The 18,764-nt window shown below is 41.3% G+C and overlaps 1 protein-coding gene across 8 annotated transcripts in view; it reads left to right on the top strand.

Moving 5' to 3' along the window:
- The window catches only part of ELAVL4 (ELAV like RNA binding protein 4), an 80,835-nt gene that overhangs the window by 44,904 nt on the left and 17,167 nt on the right, over nt 1-18,764 (top strand). For all 8 annotated transcript variants that reach the window (XM_054165377.1, XM_054165374.1, XM_009909013.2 and 5 more), the window contains one exon: nt 18,543-18,646. In XM_054165377.1, coding sequence (XP_054021352.1) covers nt 18,543-18,646 — 104 coding nt within the window. The remainder of the gene's footprint in view (nt 1-18,542; nt 18,647-18,764) is intronic.

Raw genomic sequence — 18,764 nt, 5'->3', positions numbered from 1 at the left:
CATGTTTTTCAGTGAAAGATGGCACCAAACTGATGTTCAGTGATTGCATGCTTGGCGTTCCCTGAACTCCGGGGCACCTAGTTAACCAGCTTGAATTCAGTCTATGGTAATTGGTAACTGTTTTGGAAGCAGTGGATGGAGGAGGTTTGTATCCTCAGGAGCAGAAGCTGTTGGTTTGCACACCATAGTGGTGAGCTTAAGAGGCAGGAGGGAAGGAAGCCTGGTATGATCATGTTCCCCAACAATACGATGACTCTCCAGGATGGAAGCTCTTGAATCTGATGGCAAATGTGCAGCAGCACAAAAAAGCTACTTAAGCTTCTCTTGGTAAGCAGAAGTCTTCCAGTATTGGTTCAGTGCTTGCAGTGGACAACAGCTAGGCTTTACATATCTGAACAGAAGGCCTGGATGGCTGATAGAGTAGATAAATAAGAGGTCATGGTGCCCATCTTGGGAGTGAAGAGGGACTCAAAGTTTATCACAGTAGAAAGACACAAAGCAAAACCAGTATTAATGATTGAACTTCATTATAGAAGAGGCCTTTTGCTAGTGTAGTTTATGCCAATAGGTAACCACTGCATGGTTATGTCAGCATTTCAAAGACTGGCTGGAAATTGCAGACATATTAGTTACATTGTACTGCTTTGTCATAGGGTGAAAATATTTGTTTTGATTCAAGGGAAATAGTTCATAACTATTCATGTGTAGAAGCTGCAGACAGAACCTCTATTCACTTAAAATTTCACATAGAAAGGCTACCAGTGTTTTGTATGTGTTTTTCTCTGGGAGTTTTGTTATGCCCTTTAACAAAACTGTTTTGTAGTGGAAGAAAAAATGACCCATATGCAGATAAATATAGCTTACTGTGCAAGCCAGCATTAAGTTACCTGATCCTAAATGACTGGAAGTCTAATCTGAGTGTAAACTGCTTTTATATGTGATGTCCAATTTGCTGATTGTGCTTCCAAAGTGCCTTCAATTTGGAGATATTACTGGTTCCAACGGTTTTCCCCACTTAAAATACACTAAACAGATAGGATTATAGAATGTAGGGATTATGTTAGATAAGGCCTATAAACTCTTTGGAAAGTATGTAAACACTTACACCTCATGGCATAAGCCCACCTAATAACAGGGTTTAGGAGAAAAATACCTTGTACAGGTAGTTTATTCTGTTGTTGACTTGGAAGGGGGTTTTAGTAATTCTCCATAGGGTGGTGATAACTAGTCACTGATCTCTGATCATTTATTTGGTACAGTTCTTTTTAAACTAAGTATTAGAAGCAGTTGCTTTGCTCTAGTAGTAGATGAGAATACATCCTTCAGAACAGGGTGAAAACTCCCGAACTTACTTACTACTGTTCACCATTTACAAGATAATTCTGGCATTTGGTTTGATTGCATTTAAAGGCCATATTTAGTAGTGCTCCTCAAACTGTATAGGGAATCTCTGTACAAAGCAGTTCAGTGTTCTGCATTTGACTTCCTTGAAAGCAAAAGCCTTACTGTCTACTGAAATGGGTAAGGCATTTCTGTAGCAGAGTATTCTGCTAGAGCTCTTTTGTCTGAAGAACAATACTGAATTAGGTGAATTGCTTCAGGTTTTTCAGGAAGTGACTTGTAGATGGGCCTCACTGGATTTTTGTAGGTACAGGAAATTAATAGGGGAGTTACTACTTTGAGTGCATGGGCAAAATGCAGTGAGGGAAGAGTGGTCCCACAGTAGTGTAACTGCAGCTGAAAGACAAGTGCCTGTGAAAGCAGAAGCCTAAAATGTGGCTTATAGCTTCTAACTGGAATTTCTTTCTGTGAATCAGAACACACAGCATGCTTCGGGTTTTTGGTTATAATCATTGTCTGGTACCTCCAGTTGCACGCAGAGAATCAAACAGAAGACATAACAAAACAGACTAAATACATGGCACTGCATGTCATTAAACACCCTCAATAAGGTCATCTATAAATTGTTAGTTAGCCTAGTTATTTTTATAGCTTACTTCCTGAAGTACATTCTCTTCTTGAGCAGAGAAACCAAATTTCAGTGTTGCATGTTCGAAGAACTGCGGCTTCAAGACCATCTCCAAATACTTATCATCTAAATGAATGCTTGCATTAAGTATCTAAACTAAATTCGTTAGCAGTGTTGAGGAGGGAACATGGAAACAGCGATTGTCTTAGTGCTGGATTTCTAAAATGTGTTTGGTATGGTTTGATGCCTACTCTAAATGCTGAGGAAAACGGTCAGATTTGCATCCTTCATTTTCTTTATCGCCTCTCTGCAGTCTGGTGCATGCTCTGTGCTGGCGAACAAAAGAATTTTGATTTCTTGATTATTGGAAAAAAGCAATTGAAATGAGCGTTGGGGCAAATAGGCAGAAAGCAAGTAGGCATGACCCTTGTGCTGCGGAAGAGCTTTCTAATTAACTTCAGCAGTTTCAATTTGGAGTTTGGTCTGAAGTGTTATATGCCTTTAATGTGTATCTAGTTTATTCTTCAGTTTTAACTGCTTGTTTTGAGTAAATCACATCACCTTCCCCTCAAGTCTAGTGAGGAAGGATTAGCAGCGTGGTTTTCCTCAACAGCACAAGCACATCTGCACCTGAAATTATGATTTCCAGATAAGCTTGCTTATAAGGCTTTTCAGTATCTGCTGACCTGCTCTGAGCCTTTTTGGCCCCCCTTCTGTCCTTCATACCGTCTGTATTGAAGGTAACTGTCTACTAGTGAAGAGCCAGGTGGAAGAGCTCTGTTGGTGCAACTATCTGTTTGACTATCCAGTCTTACTTTCCAAGTGTTACATTGTTTTTGCTTTGTTCTGCCCTGCTTCACCACTCATGCACAGCTTCTGTCCCTAACCCTTTTTTCTTTCCTTTTAGCCCCGGGAGGACAAGGAGGAAGGGGAGGAAAGGAGTGAGAGTTCCAGGAAATCTCTAAGAGGTTGCCAGCTTTGTCCACTAACAATGCTCTATCTTCTAGCAGGGTCTTCTGGGGAAACAGTAGACAACACACCAGGAGATATCTGTCAGGGCTCTGAGGTTGACTTTCCCAGCATACGTTTGTTCCCTGCTACTCAACACCTTCTGCCCTTCTGCCTTACCAAGGAGCAGCGTGGCTGTGCTTCATCTGCCTCTTTCCCCAGTGCTCTTGCTAGACAACTTGTCCAAGAGCCGAAGTGACCTGTGTAAAACCTTTCAGGTTCTGAAAGTGGCCTATCCCTGCTCTCCCTTTTGTAAGACTGCTTTTTACCAACACTTCATTAGGAGCTGCTTCTTGGCTTTAGGATGGCACGTAGTAAGCCTGTGACCAGGATTATTTGACCTGCCTGCAGTAGCTGTTTCTCAGACTGTGAGCCACAAACTTCTTGTCCTTTCTCTGTTGCAGAGATGGTCCGTCATCACTTGACTTCTTAGCTGGCAGGTGCTTTTCCCTACAGCCAGATCTCTGCAAGATCTCTTTACTGTGACTTGGGAATAGTCAACCAGAGACCTTCAGTATTGGTATCCAGTGTCCATGGGAGTGTATGTCCTCAGCACTCTGTTTTCCTTCTGTGTTTTGCGCTTGCTCAGTTTGTGCAGTCTCTACAGTGATGAAACAAAGTACCTCTTCAGGCACCATCCTTCAGATCTTTGCTTTTCAAGGTGTTCTGACTGTGATTTGAACTCAGATATCCCTTTCAAGCCAACCTGGTTTTTGTGTATTTGACAAATGAAATACCATCTGTAGAGAGAAGTTCTTTTGGAGATGCTTACTGCATGGAGCTCTTTCCTGGCCTCAAGTCCTTTCCTTCTTTGCTTCCAGAAAACTTCAGAGGTTCAGTTCCATCCTTAACACTGCTCACTATTTATTCTTTTGTCCTACTTAAAGAACAGATTCTCTTGCTGACTGGATTGGGAATCCAACAACCTTTGTGTTCAGCTCACTGACAGTTGTGCATTTACAGTCAGCGCTAATAACCAACCCTCTTGGTAATGTTTTGGCTGGTGGAAGTGGCCAACAGACATGCATACAGCTTTGGATTTCAGCAGCATCCTTCATGTCCTACGCTTCATTCCTGGAGCTGTCATTGGTAGGGTGTTGCAGCCGTTAATTCTGAATCATTTGTGGTAGAGCCTGAGTCTTGTTCAGGTCCTTCTGCACCTCTGTGTGCCTGTTCAGACAGATTTTTGCCCACATGCCATATTTCTTATTTCTGTGATAAAATTATCGTGTGGTCTTTCATCCCTGTGAGATTTTGATTCTAGAGAAGAACACATGTCACTCAAATCCATTTCTTTGACTTTACTCACTGGCTCTCCTTTGGCTGACTCACTGCTAGGATCTGTTGGACTTAGCTGCTACTGTCTGTTTCTGTTGTGCGAGATCTGTCACTGACTTTGCAGATCCTCCTGCTTGTCCCTGACAGGAATTTCAGCGCAAGTTAATGATATGTAGGTGCTGCTGCAGGTAGGATAGTGGACCAGGCAGATATCTGCTCTGACCTGGTACTGCTGTTTTGATGACTCTCACAGCATCTGTTTAGTAAGTGGAATATATCAGTTTGAGGGTGGGGGACACGAGAACTGAATATTTCTAATTCACAAGAGCCCAGACTGGGCTTTTTTCAGTTGGGTGTTTTGTTTTTTATTTTAGGGGTGTTGCAAAAGCAGATGGACAAAAAGCTGCGTCATACCCACCTGCAAGCAAACAAATGGCAGCGTTGCCAGTATGATTAATTGTTGCTGTAGTGGAGGGGCTGCTGTTCCTGCAGTAGGTCTAATGTGCCTGCTGCCCTATACAGATAATTGTCTGTGCTCACATATTGTAAAGCACCTTAAATATGATACCAACAGGCTTCCTCTTGCTGCAGCTTCCTGGGACCCACAAAATGGGGTCACCTTCCTCTTCCTTGGGATGTTGTTAGTTAGATGTAGGGACTGTTCTGTCTTTCCCTGTTGTGAGGCTGGTAGGTAGGGCACAAGAAGATAGGACATGTAACAAGAAAGCATTCTCCAGCATTTCCTTTTTTAGACTCTTCTGTTCTGTGCTGTATCTGTGTCATTTCTACTTACCAATGCACCTTTCTTCCATTTCTGTTTTGTTTTGGGTTTTTTGGTGTGTGTGGTTTTTCCCCTCTAAATATTTTCCTGCTCTGGAAGTTACTTTGTCTTAAACCAAAAGAAACCCAATGTCAAACATGGAACAGCTTGGGAGCTTGACTGATAACATCATTATCCCTTGTACTTTCTGCTACTTTTTTTACCTTGATGGCTTATTGGTATGCATATGGTACATACTTGCTTCAAGTAAGGTATATTTAAGTACTTGACCAAATTGGAGGGAAAAATGAAAGGAGGAAAAATGTGGTCTTTTGCCCCCCTCTCCTATATTTATTACCTGTATGTTTAATACTGTGAAAAGTCTTTTTGCATGAAATGTGTATCAAAGCCTGGGCTGTTTTCAGCGGTGGTCACCCAGCAACATCTGTTCATGGTACATCCAGTGTGCCATACACTTGGGTCATGTCACAGGAGAGGGTATTGGTCAGTACAAATGAAATCTGCCACCTCTAAGAGGAGAAAATTCAAGGAGTATACTCATTTCAACAAAACTATCAAGAATTTATTACCACTGTGTGTGCTCGTACTATTTTTCTCCGTTCAGTAGTCTTACTTCTGTTACCTGCGAGTACATAAAAGAAATACAGTGAATATTTGAAACATACTTCAATTCTTGCTCTTGTTTTGAAGTTATTGAAAGTTCTGCCTTAGGAGCCAAAGGAAATTTGTTAAGTAGGCTCACTGCAGTCTAAGTATTGATGGGTAGCAAAGTTTTTACAGGTAGCATGTTCTGGAATACAATAAAGTTGCTTTACTTTCCTCAGCCTCTTTCCCTATGCTATGTAAAGCAATCTAATCTACGTAAATCTAGCTACTACAGATTAACCTTCTTAGCTGTCAGATTGCAGCTTTTATTTGTTTTTGCTGATCAGATTAAAAGTGGTGCTGACACAGGTTGTGTTGTTAAGACTAAATTTTGTGTTCTGGTCTGTAATAAATTACTTTCCTGTGTGCATTGGCAAAACTGGTTAGTGGAACTCAAGAGTTTAATTAGGAGGCTGTTTATGAGACAAAATAGGTGTTCTGAGTCATTGCTCAGAATTACTGTAAAAATCTTCATGTTATAGTGGCTTTTGGGTTTTGTTGTTTGACAATTTGAGGTACAAAATCTTAAATGCTGATGAATTTAATCATTTAATGACAAAACTACCAGAGCTTTATGAATTTGCAGTCAACCAGGTTTCAAATATTGCTGCTGCAGTGTATTGTTATGTCCTACTTAACATTCCTCTTTTGAAAAACAAACCCTCTTTTTTTCCTCCAGTTTTATGTGCCTCTACCATTTGCTTTTAGACTGGAAGTTTTACTGCCACTGTTTGCACATAAAATGCTTCTAGGTTTGAGGATGCACTGTACTTTCATGTCTTAGCTGTCCTTTCCCCTACCCCATTCCTTTGCTTGCATATTTCTTCTTACAGAGATTGTGTTCTTAGCCTTTTAACAAATCCTTCTTCTAAAACAAGTTGCATGTTTCTTTAAACCACAACAGACTTTTCACTCTGCCTGTGCAGTAAAGACCCACAGTGAAAATGGAAACCTCGGTCAGTGCATAGTTTCTATTGTGGTTCTGTCCTTCAGCCTTTCTTCTCCCCATTGCTCTGCCATTCAGTCCCATTGTCTTCTGGAGGGGTGGATTTTCTCATAAGCTCTGACTCTGGGTGCCTGCAGCAGTTCTGTTAAATTTGCAGACGCTTGGTATATTTGTGCCAAAATTGTGTGCGTTGCATGGGATCACTGTGATCTGAATTTACTGTCCCTTTGGTTGAAGCCTGACAGTGAAAAATTGCTGTTTCTTATGGCTTGCTTTCACTTTCTGCTCTACTGTTCAGTAATTTTTAGTTGCCTTCCACTTTCATCTAAACTTTAGAAGCACCAGCATTGGAATGGATGCAGGAAGGGGAAGATAATTATGCTGTAATGAAGCTTGTACCTCTCTCATGACCTACTGGTTCTCACTGGAGTGCCTTTTCTCTTAGCCTTCAGACCATATGATATTTTTACCCTCTTAATTTTATTCTCTCCTATGGGTAAGTATTAAGTAGCACATTTGTAGTATTTCACATCCAGTTGGTCCTTGTACTTTCGAATTATCTACAGGCTTTTGCATCCCCTTTCAGAGACAATGTAGCCAAAGGGTAGCAGATTTTAATGCTTTAATACTGGACACTTCTAATCTTGCATCTTAAGTCACACTCAAGCATGAAGATATTCTTGATTTGAAAACCTGGTAGTTGCTGAAATTTGTCTTCAATTTGTTGCTTTCCAGTCCATGCATTTCTTGTTACAACTGAGTGCAGTCTTTGCTATTCTTTACCCCTGGTCCAGGGATGCCATGTCTCCTCTCCATGATGTGACATCGCCTATTTGGGATGTAAGCAGCTTCCTACTACATATTACATGCTTTATGCGATGCAGTGAATTCTTAAGATCCTGTTACAGATTGCTTTTCACCCTGCTGCTTACCAATTTTTATATGTCAGTCTGTCTTTCCACCCCACCTCTTCTTCCTGGGTGTATTTGTTTTTACTTTTTCTTACTACTGTTTTCATTTGGCCTGTTTCTAATATCTGCATTCTTGTGTTTAACTTCTCTCTTCCCCAGCACTGAGTTGTCTAATTGGGCTAGACAAGTCATAGCTGTTTCTTGTCCATTCATGCCTGTCCCCAGAACACTGGATTTTTATAGTACAGTCCCTGTTCTGTTCTGGGACAAAGCGGGGAGGAGTGCAGCCTTGCTCTTCTCAGAACAGCTGCTAATTCAGAGGCTGTGTGCTCCTTGAAGGAAGGGGGAGGAGAAGATGAAAAGTAGGGAAGCAAGAGATGTCAACTAGGGAGGGAAGAAATCCAAATATTTGTTCAGAAATGGAATGCTATTGTCTTATGTCAGGAACAGTAACTTCTGAAAACATACTTAATCAGTTGCTTGCAGTAGTATGAACACACCATGCTTAAAATCCAGTTTTGCAGTTAAAGAAGCTTGATAAAGCAGGAAAACAAAGGAGGATGATAAATCTGCAGCATGAAATGTGCTGCTTGTTTACAAGATACTGCCAGCCCAACACAACTCACAATGGTCCAATAATAAGGTTACTGTCTTAGGGTGGAGGATAAGCAGTTTTAGATCCCTGTTCTAGTGACTGTGTTACTCTGTCCAAGTTCACCCTGGAAATCTTGATGCCTCTCAGTTTCTGTTCTCCAAAACAGAAATAGAAGCACTTTCATCAGTGGTGTTTGTGAGGAAAGGTGTGTTACAGAGATAAACTGTTTCCATGCTACAGTAATGGGAACTGCAGATGACTCCAGCCAAGTCAGCAGCATCTGTCTCGAACTACCGCTTAAGCTTTGCATGCAGATTAGTCCCTGTCCTCAAGCACACAGCTGACTTTGAAACTGTAGCATGGGGGTAAAAGCCAAGTCTTGTTTCAGGTGAGATGCAGAGCATCTGAAATGCTAGAAGCCTTTAAGAGACTAAAGCACTGTTTGCAAGAGTAGGCATGTTTCTTCCCTGTATGGTCAAGATGAAAATGGAGTCTCTGGGTGTTTTTGAAAGTCCTCTGCAAATTTCTGTGGGAGTAGGATTTTTTGAATCATCTAGCTGTGCTGGGCAGCAGCAGGCTCTGTAAAGGCATGCACCATCTTGTTCTGTGGTCTGTGTGGATGTGTGAGGCTATTTCAGAATGAGAATCACTACTGTGTCTTTAAGGAATAGCAGCTTCTGTCAATTGCTATTTAATTTACACAAGAACTGCTGCTGTTTCAGCATTGCTGGAAATCAGGATGTTAAATTACACCATCTTGCATTAAGAGATTTGTCAAAACTACAGAGGAGGGAGGACAAAACTTGTGATCTCCCCTGGCAATGCCTAGTTAAGTGAGGCTTTCTAACTTGGCAAGGTGCTAGTTGAATTACATTGCTTTCTGGGGAGCTTGCAGTTGGGTTTAGGAGTCTTGCTTTGGTTTTGGGGACACCATGTTCAGGTCTTGATGTTTTTTTCTAGAGTTGTGAAGGTCATGGGGTCGCAGTTGGCTTGCTAGCACTAATCATTTGATCACTTCAGCTAAATTTAAAGGCTTTATTTCACATTTTGGGCAACAGTGGATTTTTATTTTTTTTTATTCCTCTCATCTAAGCTTGTTGTCATGGTATCTGGCACTTCCCATTCAGATATAGACACCACTCACTCAATTTTAATGTCTGGTTCATTTTCCCTCTTACCCTCTCCCTGAGGGAGAGTTTTACGTGGGATGTAGCACACTGTTTGCAAGGGCTTCCTTTGGGGGATTTTTTTAATCACGTAGCAGTGTCTCCGTTGGAGAAGGCCTGGTGCAAAGAAGCCCCTTCCACTTGGACTGGAGTATTAAATCCTATGTGCCTAGAGCTCCCATGGGAGCTCATTGTGCAATTCCTGATTCCCCCCCATGCCCCCTAAAAAGGCTTGTCTGCTGCACAAATGAGCTTTTTATCTAAGTCTCTCTGGCACTGCCAGGATTAAGGTAGTGATAAGAATTTTCTCTCTGCAGACTTCCTATGGGGAGGACCCAGCCTTTGCTGTTTGGGGATCAAGGCACTGATGCCTTAGGGGGAAGAGTTTGCTTGGGGAATCTTGTCCCATCTGAGCATGTTTGTCAGCATGTATGCCTTTGGAGGTCCTCTAGCTAGAGCTGAGCTTCAGCATGTGGAACACGGGAATTTTCCCTGAGGTTTGGATTTAGATTTGCTTGCTTATTTGTTATGAAACTGCAAACATGATTTTTAGGAGGGCATCTGTTACAAGATTTATGCCAGTGTGACTCTGGAACCTTGCTTTCCACTCTGGTAGGAACTTAAGGGATATTCTGACACTTAAATTTTGCTGATAGCTATTTTTAACTAAGGATAAGTTGTGCTCCTTAATGCACTGCAGCATCAAAGCTTATAGGGGGCTCTAAAATTGATTCAGTTTAAATATAGCTGACTTTTCTCAATCTAGAAGGGGGATCTTCTCTAAAGACTTGACAAGGGCGCCTTAAATGCAGTGATTTGATGGAAGATTTCCCCAAACAAAACTTGTTTCCAGTCACATTCCTGCAAGGCAAAATCTAAGCTATTTACTACTTATCCTTCTCTTTTTTTTTTTCCTTCAGTGACTACACATTGTCCCCTAAATTTTTGCAAAATTGATAGTTACATTTTAATATTTCTTACTATTTATGGAGAGCATTTGCAAAATAAATCCTGGTCTGTACAAGGATTGTATTCCAAATAAGATGTAGACTGGGTGGATGGAGTGATAAAGAGCTGCACTAAGCACAAAACAGGTTACCTTCATAGCTGGATTACAGTGAATTGTGACAGTGGCAGACCTAGGTTAAAGTTTTGGTCCTAGGAGCACTGTGCACAGAGGTTGTTTCCCTCCTGATTTTTCTCCTGTGTCTGCAGTGTGCATTGCTGGGGTTTCTCCTTGATTAAGAGATGAATGGTCAATGGGGCTGATGTTACTGGTATAAAAAAAGCACTAGGCAAGGAGCAGAGTTTGAACCAGTTTCATCAGATTGCATTTTCCCTTGATCTGAATCTTCTCTCCATAGATACCTTTTTTAGGTAGGCAGCTCTGTGTTGGTAGCTCATACAAACAAACAAAAAAACCCAGTATCAGGCAATTCACTTGACCCCTCATTGTATATTTTGAATGTATCATCTTGAGTATTTATGTAACCTTTTCCAAAAGCCCCTACTTCATGCAGCTTTTCATACAAGATGCTGCCATTCTTTGTCCTTCAAGGAGTGTGTTTAAAACAGTTTGGAGGCTCTCAGAGCTGTCTCTGAAATGGGACTGCCAGCTGGAGCAGGGCTTGCTTTTAATTAGTACCTCTCTTCTCTTACTATTACTTAGAAAAGGGAAAGCATGATGATTCCAGTCCATCTCTCTTGCTTTCTACTTTCCTTGACAGCCACCCATAGGTGATATTTATTAGGAATGTACCCAGTTTGAGAATCACTGGGGAACGTCTGCTTGGAAGAGTCACAGGTAGACAGCAAGCTCCATTCAGCTGCTTCAGTAGAAGCTCACCCTGGCATCAGCAGCTTCTCTAAATGTTTGCTGAGGTTGGAACAGGGAAAAATTGAACTCGGAGGCTCAAGCAATTCATGGTGAGCATTATTTTGTTTTTTTGGTACCAAACCCAGAGTAACTGAAGGCTGTTACAGTCTGACTGCCTCTGCCTGGCTAATGCAAGATGAGCTGTCAGACATGGCCTACTTCTGAAGAAAGGGATTGTGTTGGAGAAAAGCATCGGTGCTTGCCGGCGTTCATGTTATAGCTGTCAAGTGGGCAGCCTTAATTAGGTTTTACATTTGGGCAGGGTACAACAAAACCACAATTTAAGGTAGTTTGCATTGTTGCTGTCTCATTTTGTGCTTGTTTGCATGAGTGACAGCCTGTAGTGGGCATTATAGTCCTTTAACATGACTTGGTTTTCTGAAGTAATTTATTTTTAAGTAAGAAGGATATCTTGAGATCCTTTTAAAACTTATCCAGTCACAGGTGAGCAATTCAAAGTTGTGTTCTTAGATATATATTTTAGTTGATTTTAGAGTAGTTTTCAGTGATAAAAAGGCTTCTGTGAGAAAGTATTTTGCTTCTACTTCCCTTGTGGGAATGATCGTATTAGGAACTATATAGAGAACAAACCAGCAGGAACAGTGTGTTTGTAGAGCTTGAGTAGAAAAGATTATTGAGGACTTAAGACACCTTGCCAAAAAGGTATCTGGATTAATTTCTTCTTGAGCTTTCAGAAGGAAATAAATCTGAACCTTGAGAATTTCCAGTGGTAGCAAAGCTGACAACAAGGTTGGTAGGCAGTTAAAATAATGTTACCTTTGGTGTCAAAACCAAAACAAATGCATTCCCAGGAAAACAGTTCCTGCTTTTTTTCTTGCCCAGTTTCTTTTGATATCATCACCAAGCAGTGGGAGCTTGGATATGTCATTCCAAGCTTTATCTGCTGTGTAGACATAATTAAAAATAAATTAGTCTGCACTTCCCGTGAGTACTAAAGAATTAGTGTTAAGGTTCAACTTAACCCTAACAGATTGACCCTCATGTTCAATTGAGAGAGCATTCTCGGTGTTGTGTTCTTGTGGCATCATTGCCAAGGCATCAGTATCTTTCTCGAAGCACATCCACCAGAACCGGGCTCAGTGCTTTGCTAAGGATGCACATAGCTAGATCAGAAGCAGCAGTTCTTTAGGTGCCTGGGTTTTATGCCCAGAACAATCATTTTAACACTTTTTGGCAGCTTTATGAGCTTGAGGTGTGGTTGATTATCTGTCACGCTATACCCAAGTCCTTCATTTCCCATGCTGCAAGTATGCCACATTAACTTGGATTCTTGGGATACAATCTTAGGTTTGTGTTCTCTGCATGTATGTATTTGTAGTTTACTGAAGAGCTAAAATTGGTTTGTACCTTTACACTCTTTGTCCTTATCCCCTTATCCTGTATTTCTGCAGTTAACGATCTTCAGGAGCAAGGAGTTTGGTGTTTTTCCACTCATCAATGGAAATAAACAGTTAGGACCAAGATCTTTCCTGAGAGACCTGTAGGAAAACATCTTTCTGGTGATTTCTTATTCACAATTCCCTGTTAGAGATCTGTTGGCTGATTACCTATTTAATCCATTTAATGTGCTATGTTAATTTTGTTTTAGTCAATGAGCAGTAATAAATCATGTGCTGTACCGAAGACCAAGTATATCAATGCTATTAAATGGACTTTCTGAAAATTTAAGTTAAACTTGTGATCTCATCAAGAAGAATGTCAGTTTAGTTTGACAGAATCTATTTTCCTTAAATGTAATTGGATTGATTTTTATTAGCCCCCTCTAATTCTGTTATTAGTGTCCAGTATCAAATATTTGGTAATTTTTGCCTTGCTCAGCATGAGACTCATGGAGCTGTACTTAGCTGGGTCACCCAGTCCTCACTTCCTGCTTTTTGTGGTGGTTTGGCCTGGGCAGGGGCCAGATGCCCATCAGAGCCACACTATGGGCTGCCCAGGGAGGTGGTCAAGTCACCATCACTGGAAGTGTTTAGGAAGAGACTGGATGGGGCACTTAGTGCCATGGTTTAGTTGATTAGATAGTGTTGGGTGCTAGGTTGGACTTGATGATCTCAAAGGTCTTTTCCAACCTGGTTAATTCTATTCTGTTCTATCACTCCCCTTCGTAGATGGGCGAGGGAGAGGGAAAATGTAACCAAAGGCCTGTGAGTCAAGGTAGAAGCAATTTAATAGGATGAAAAGCACGTAAAGGTTGTGCTCGGAAGCAAGAGTAAACAAAGACAGCATTTTCTACTTCCCATCAGCAGATAATGTTCTGTCACTCTCAGGAGAGCAGGGCTTCAGGATACATAGTGGTTGCTCTGGAGGACAGATGCCATCAACAAATGCCCCCACACTTCCTTCTTCCACTTCAGCCTTTATATGTGCTGATGTCATATTCCTTTTGGTCAGTCTGGGTCAGCTGGCTCAGCTGTGTCCTCTCCCAGGATCTTGCCTATCTCTCAGCCTACTGTTGGGAGGGAAATGTTGGAAAAGCACAGCCTTGGTGCTTGGCTCAGCAGTAGGCAAAACATTGTTGTGTTATTAACACCCAGTTACAGCACTGCACAACACAGCACTGTGAAAGATGCTCTGGGGAGAATTAACTCCAGTTCAGCCAAACCCAATACAATTTCCACCCCTTACTCCATACCATTTGCATTGTGCACAGGTTCCCCATAAGTGAATACACGTAGCCATCTCAGTGCTGACTCAACACCATTCTTGTTAACACTTGTAATCTAAACTTGCACACTTAAACCATCTTAATTACCCAATAGATGGATTTATACATTTTGATCAACTACTATTCCCAGTCCTTTAATACAGAGATGCTACTCGTACATTCCATGGGCTTCTTTCACTTCTCCAGGTGTTACTTGGACACTGTCTGTACTGTTCAGGACAGGAGAAGCAGTAGATTCTGCTGCTGAGCACCAGCTTGGTTTCAGTCAACTGCTGCGTTCTTACCCCTTGTGAAATTTCGCCAGTTCAGGTCATTCTTCATGTGTCACTTCCTGCAATATACAGCTTCAATCCCAGATTATTATTCCCCCCCAGGGTTAATGCCATCTCAGCCAGACCCACTACAAATTCCAGTGCAAAATTGTCTCCAGGTCCCTGAAATTTTTTTGGTGCTGTTAAGAATGACCAAAAAAAATCACAAGAGCTATTTGTCTTTGTTTTGGAGGCTATTCTGTGTGAGTAATCATTTCAAGGTATATAATTTTAGGAGCCCCTATTTAACTTCCACCTGGGGTTTCTAGTTAATACTTGATACAGCTTCTTCAGATGTATATAACACATCTGTATCCCTGTACTGGTACTGTCTGATGATGAGTCAGCATGAGTCTTAAGGGGCTTTTTCTGTAGTCTTAAAAAAAGCTTTTGTTATTCTGACCTTTTTTATAGTTAAAGGTCGTTGGCTTTTTTCTGGGTTGTTGCTTGCTTGCTGCAGTTTTTCTATTCTAATCTGTAGTGGGTGCTGCCAGTTTCCCCTTTATCTCAGTCTAAAGATGGAATTGGCCTGAGCAGCCTGGCTCACAGAAGTAAAGGCAGGTACAGGTCTTTAACTGGCATGGCCTTTTTCTTAAGTTCTGGGGTGTATGGATTGATGTTATAAACAGCATGTAGTGGTTTTCTTTATTTCTTATTCTTTTTCACTGTTTTAGTTTTGGTCATTTTTCATCTCTGAAGTGGAGCCTTCTAAAATACAAAATATGCACATTTGCAGCACGTGCTTGGGGTTTTTTAAGACTCGAGTCCATCATAATTTTTAACCCTGTTACTGCTTGCTTTACTAGATCGTTGAAGGTGGTCTACCACACGTTCTCTGCAAGCTAGACCAAATGTTGAGAAAGAGCAATGGTAACAGTGAATATGACAAGGTGGTGTTTTAGGATCATCTAGAAATACCTCTTCCCTGCCCTACAGAATCGCAGCATGTGATGTACTATTGGATTCCAAATCACGGAAAATATTTACTATTTACGGTGCTGTTCCTGGGAAGTGTAGCATGGGAATGAACTTCAGTGTCTGTGAGGGATCCCACTGAGAGGTCCAGCTGCTTGCTTCATGCTGCCAGATTACGTCCAAAGAAATGTTACCCTTTTTCAAATACATGCAGTAAGAGCACCTGATTAAAGGAAAAGTTGCTACTGCCTCCCTGTATTCTGAACAAATCCTTCTCTTTCTCTACTGGTAGCATCATTTAGTTATTTTGTATCTAGAGTGTTTTTTGACATTAAGGTATATTGCTCTTGGGAGTAATTTGAAGGTAATATTTTTAGCTGGATATATTTATTTTTTTTCTTTGCTTGCTTAGCTATAAATGTTTAGCATGCTAGAACTTGCTGGTGTTTACCAGCACTCAGAAAGTGCTTCACAGTTGTGGGGGGTTTTTCTCTTAGTTTGTTTTCATATTTTTGAGAAACTGGGGTAAGGGAGGGGCAGTGTCTGTCTTCATTAAATGTTACAGGGAGATGCTTGAAAACACGTCGTAAACCAAACGAAATATACCCCTTAGTGGCAAGCTCTTTACTGAATGTGAGGCATGTGGTGAAAAGCAGCAACAGGAATTTGCTGATTGAAACAAATGCCCTGAGATTTTGCTGGGCTGTAAAGGGCGTGGGGTTTGAGATTTGGTTTTGTTTGCTGGTTTTGGGTTGTTTGAGATTGAAGAGATTTCTCTTGAATTAATAGAAACTCAGTATTTAGAATGAGTAGCCCCACCCTTTTTTGTGAGGATGTAATGCAGGTAATATAGCAATTGCTGTATTTAATACAAAATCATACCTAATAGCTTGAACAACCGGCCCTACAGAAAACTTGTGGTGGAATATATTTTGTGATGTTCAGGAGTTATATGCTAACAAGAGGAAATCTTTTTCTCCTGTGTACCTGTTACTCTAAGCAGGACTGCATGACAGTATGTTCTTTAAGCCAGGCTCTCTGCGGGCAGGTTACGTAGACAGCTTTGTGTTGATGTTCCTTATCTTCCACCTTGGAGAAAGTAGTTTGTTTCCATGCGGTAGTGAGAATGAGATCTAAGTAACTTTAATATTACTGGGGAACTGGAAGAAAAGGAGTGAATGGTGTATGAAATGTTCTTATTCTTGTTGTCACTGTTGTCCTTACATACAGCTTGTGTTATCTGTCAGGTTATCTGGTTTCTTCCATGCAGAAGTTGTTACAGAGTAAAAATCTTTCTATGAGAGATTATTTAAAGACTACTCTATGTATTCTAGGGGGTCTCAGTCTGTGTATTTTGAGAATAACAGTGGCTAGATGTGGAAGTCTGTGTTCAGGCTGACATAAATTTCGGGGCCTGGCGTCAGCTACACCTGTTACCTACGTACATCTGAAGGTCCGTGGATACTGAATTGGACAAATAACTTCCTCTGTTAAAGGAGGTTTGTTTCCTAGACAATGGCTTCGTTCTGCCTAGCACCATTAAGAATTAAATAGATTTAAGGATTTGGTACATTCAGAGGCACAGGGATTGTGGCTGTAGAACTATCTCAGGTAGATGACAAGAGCATGGAATGTATCTTCACAGTATTTCTGCTCCAGGCCTCATGCTCAGTCAGACTTCAACTTGTTCTTGGTTAATGTTGTGTAACTTGAGTAAGAATGTTTTTGTTGATTAAATCAGCTCTTCAGGAAGACTAGATGTGTTTTTATACTTTTTGTTTTCTGAAGTGAAATTGATTGGATGGAATTGTTCCCTGAATATACTGGAGATTAAAACAGCCCTTTTTTTTTTTATCCTGATTACTGCATGTGGGCATTTTAGACATATGAACTGCAGTGTTTCCATGGATTTTTAAGGTCTTCCATTGCATAGTTAGCAGCTTCTAGTGCTTTGATCTGATTTTGTAAGACAGAAGTGCTCCCTGTATTTGTGTTACAGCAAACGCTGTATTTTTGGTGGTGTCTGACTTTGAGAAACGCACAGATGCTTTTTTGTAGTCCAGGAGACAAAGAAACAAAGCTTTGTGCTTGAGAGGCAGGATCTGTGCCTCCGGGATACATCAAGACACTGGGTGTGCAGCTGCTTTCCCAACCTCCACTTTCTCCTGATGAGCAGGAGCTGGGTTGCTGCTTACTGCTCCTACAGACAGAAGTATTCCACAAGTGGTGCCCTTCTTGGGAGGGATTTTCACAGGTTTCCTTTCTAGCTGATTGTGAGCAGGAGCACTTAGATCCCCTGTGCATCAGCGCCCAAAGGCAGGTTGTCTTTCGGCTTGCTGTTCTCCAGATACCATGAAGGGTGTATAAGGAGGAGTGTGGCTGAAATACAGGACAGCTTCCCTGCCTGCTTGGGCTTGCTTATCCCTGAAATTTGATTATGTCTGCGCACGTGCCTTAAAGAAATGTAAGAATTACTGTTCTCTAAATGTGCCGAATGACTTCCGTAGGAGGCTTGAAGGAAGGGATCTGGAAGTGGCTGTCACATCGCATTAATAGAATTGATGTTTTTTGGGAATGGGGAGAAGGTACCTCTCTGGTACAGGTTCTCACAGCCCATTGCAGCCCCACAGTTCCAACACTGTTCTGTGTGCGTGAGGGTCTGTAGTGGGAACAGCACAGCCTCTCCAGTGCCGTGTCTGTTATCCCAGTTATTAACCAGCTCTCCTCTTCCTGCTGCTAACACAGATCTTACTAGTGAAACAGGAGCTGTTGAAATGATTTTGTCTGCTGAAGTGGGCTCCTGCCATCCCATGCACAGCAGCAGTTGTTGTACTGTTTTGGTTTTGCTGTCATCTCTAATACAGGGAGGAAAGCTTTAATGTGGTCTTATCCTACTGCAATTTTGATCTGTCCTTTCTCTTCCTATTTTACTGGCTGCTCCCTGAGCAATAGAGAGATGTAAAGGTGGTTGCCTTTTTTCAGTGGCTTCATTGTTAGTGTTAAAACACTGCTTCCTAATTTGTGCATTTTAAACACTTAAACTTGTTTATAAAGGAGCAGCAAAATTACATGTGTGCAGGTTTTATTTTTAAGAGATGGCCTCATTTACTGCTCTGGCAGGTCAGCCAGTTACATTTATTAGGAACTCAGCACAGAACTATTACACAATTCTGCTGCTGTCAAGCCTTGTACATGCTTTTTTGTAAACTCCTGGGAAGACAGGGGGGGTTGCTTTTTATTTTTAAAGCAGGATCTTCAGAGCAGCAATTTAAAATTTATGTTGGCTTCCACGGTACTAAAGAGATAATGAAATGAAGAGCAGCGTAGAGACCATAGGGGACAGCGGGGATGAAATGAGCAGTGTAAGAGAATTGTGTTCCCACTTTTGGAAGTTTTTCATGTGCTTCAAAAAAATACTGAGTCCTTTTTTTCCTTTGTTTCTTGTGTTTCAACAGGGCAGAGTTTAGGGTATGGATTCGTTAACTATATTGATCCAAAGGATGCAGAGAAAGCCATTAACACATTAAATGGACTCAGACTCCAGACCAAAACCATAAAGGTAAGAGAACACAAAATGACTTTTGCTCAGTTCAGGAAGTGGAGAGAGTAGATGAAATGGTTTCTGGCAACTTCTTCACTGTTTTAACCTCTGTAAGGTGCGCTCAGCTAATGAACAC

The sequence above is a fragment of the Dryobates pubescens genome, chromosome 11 (genome assembly GCF_014839835.1).
Source record: "Dryobates pubescens isolate bDryPub1 chromosome 11, bDryPub1.pri, whole genome shotgun sequence".
In the NCBI taxonomy this organism is placed as follows: domain Eukaryota; kingdom Metazoa; phylum Chordata; class Aves; order Piciformes; family Picidae; genus Dryobates; species Dryobates pubescens.
This window is presented reverse-complemented; position numbering and strand designations above follow the sequence as displayed.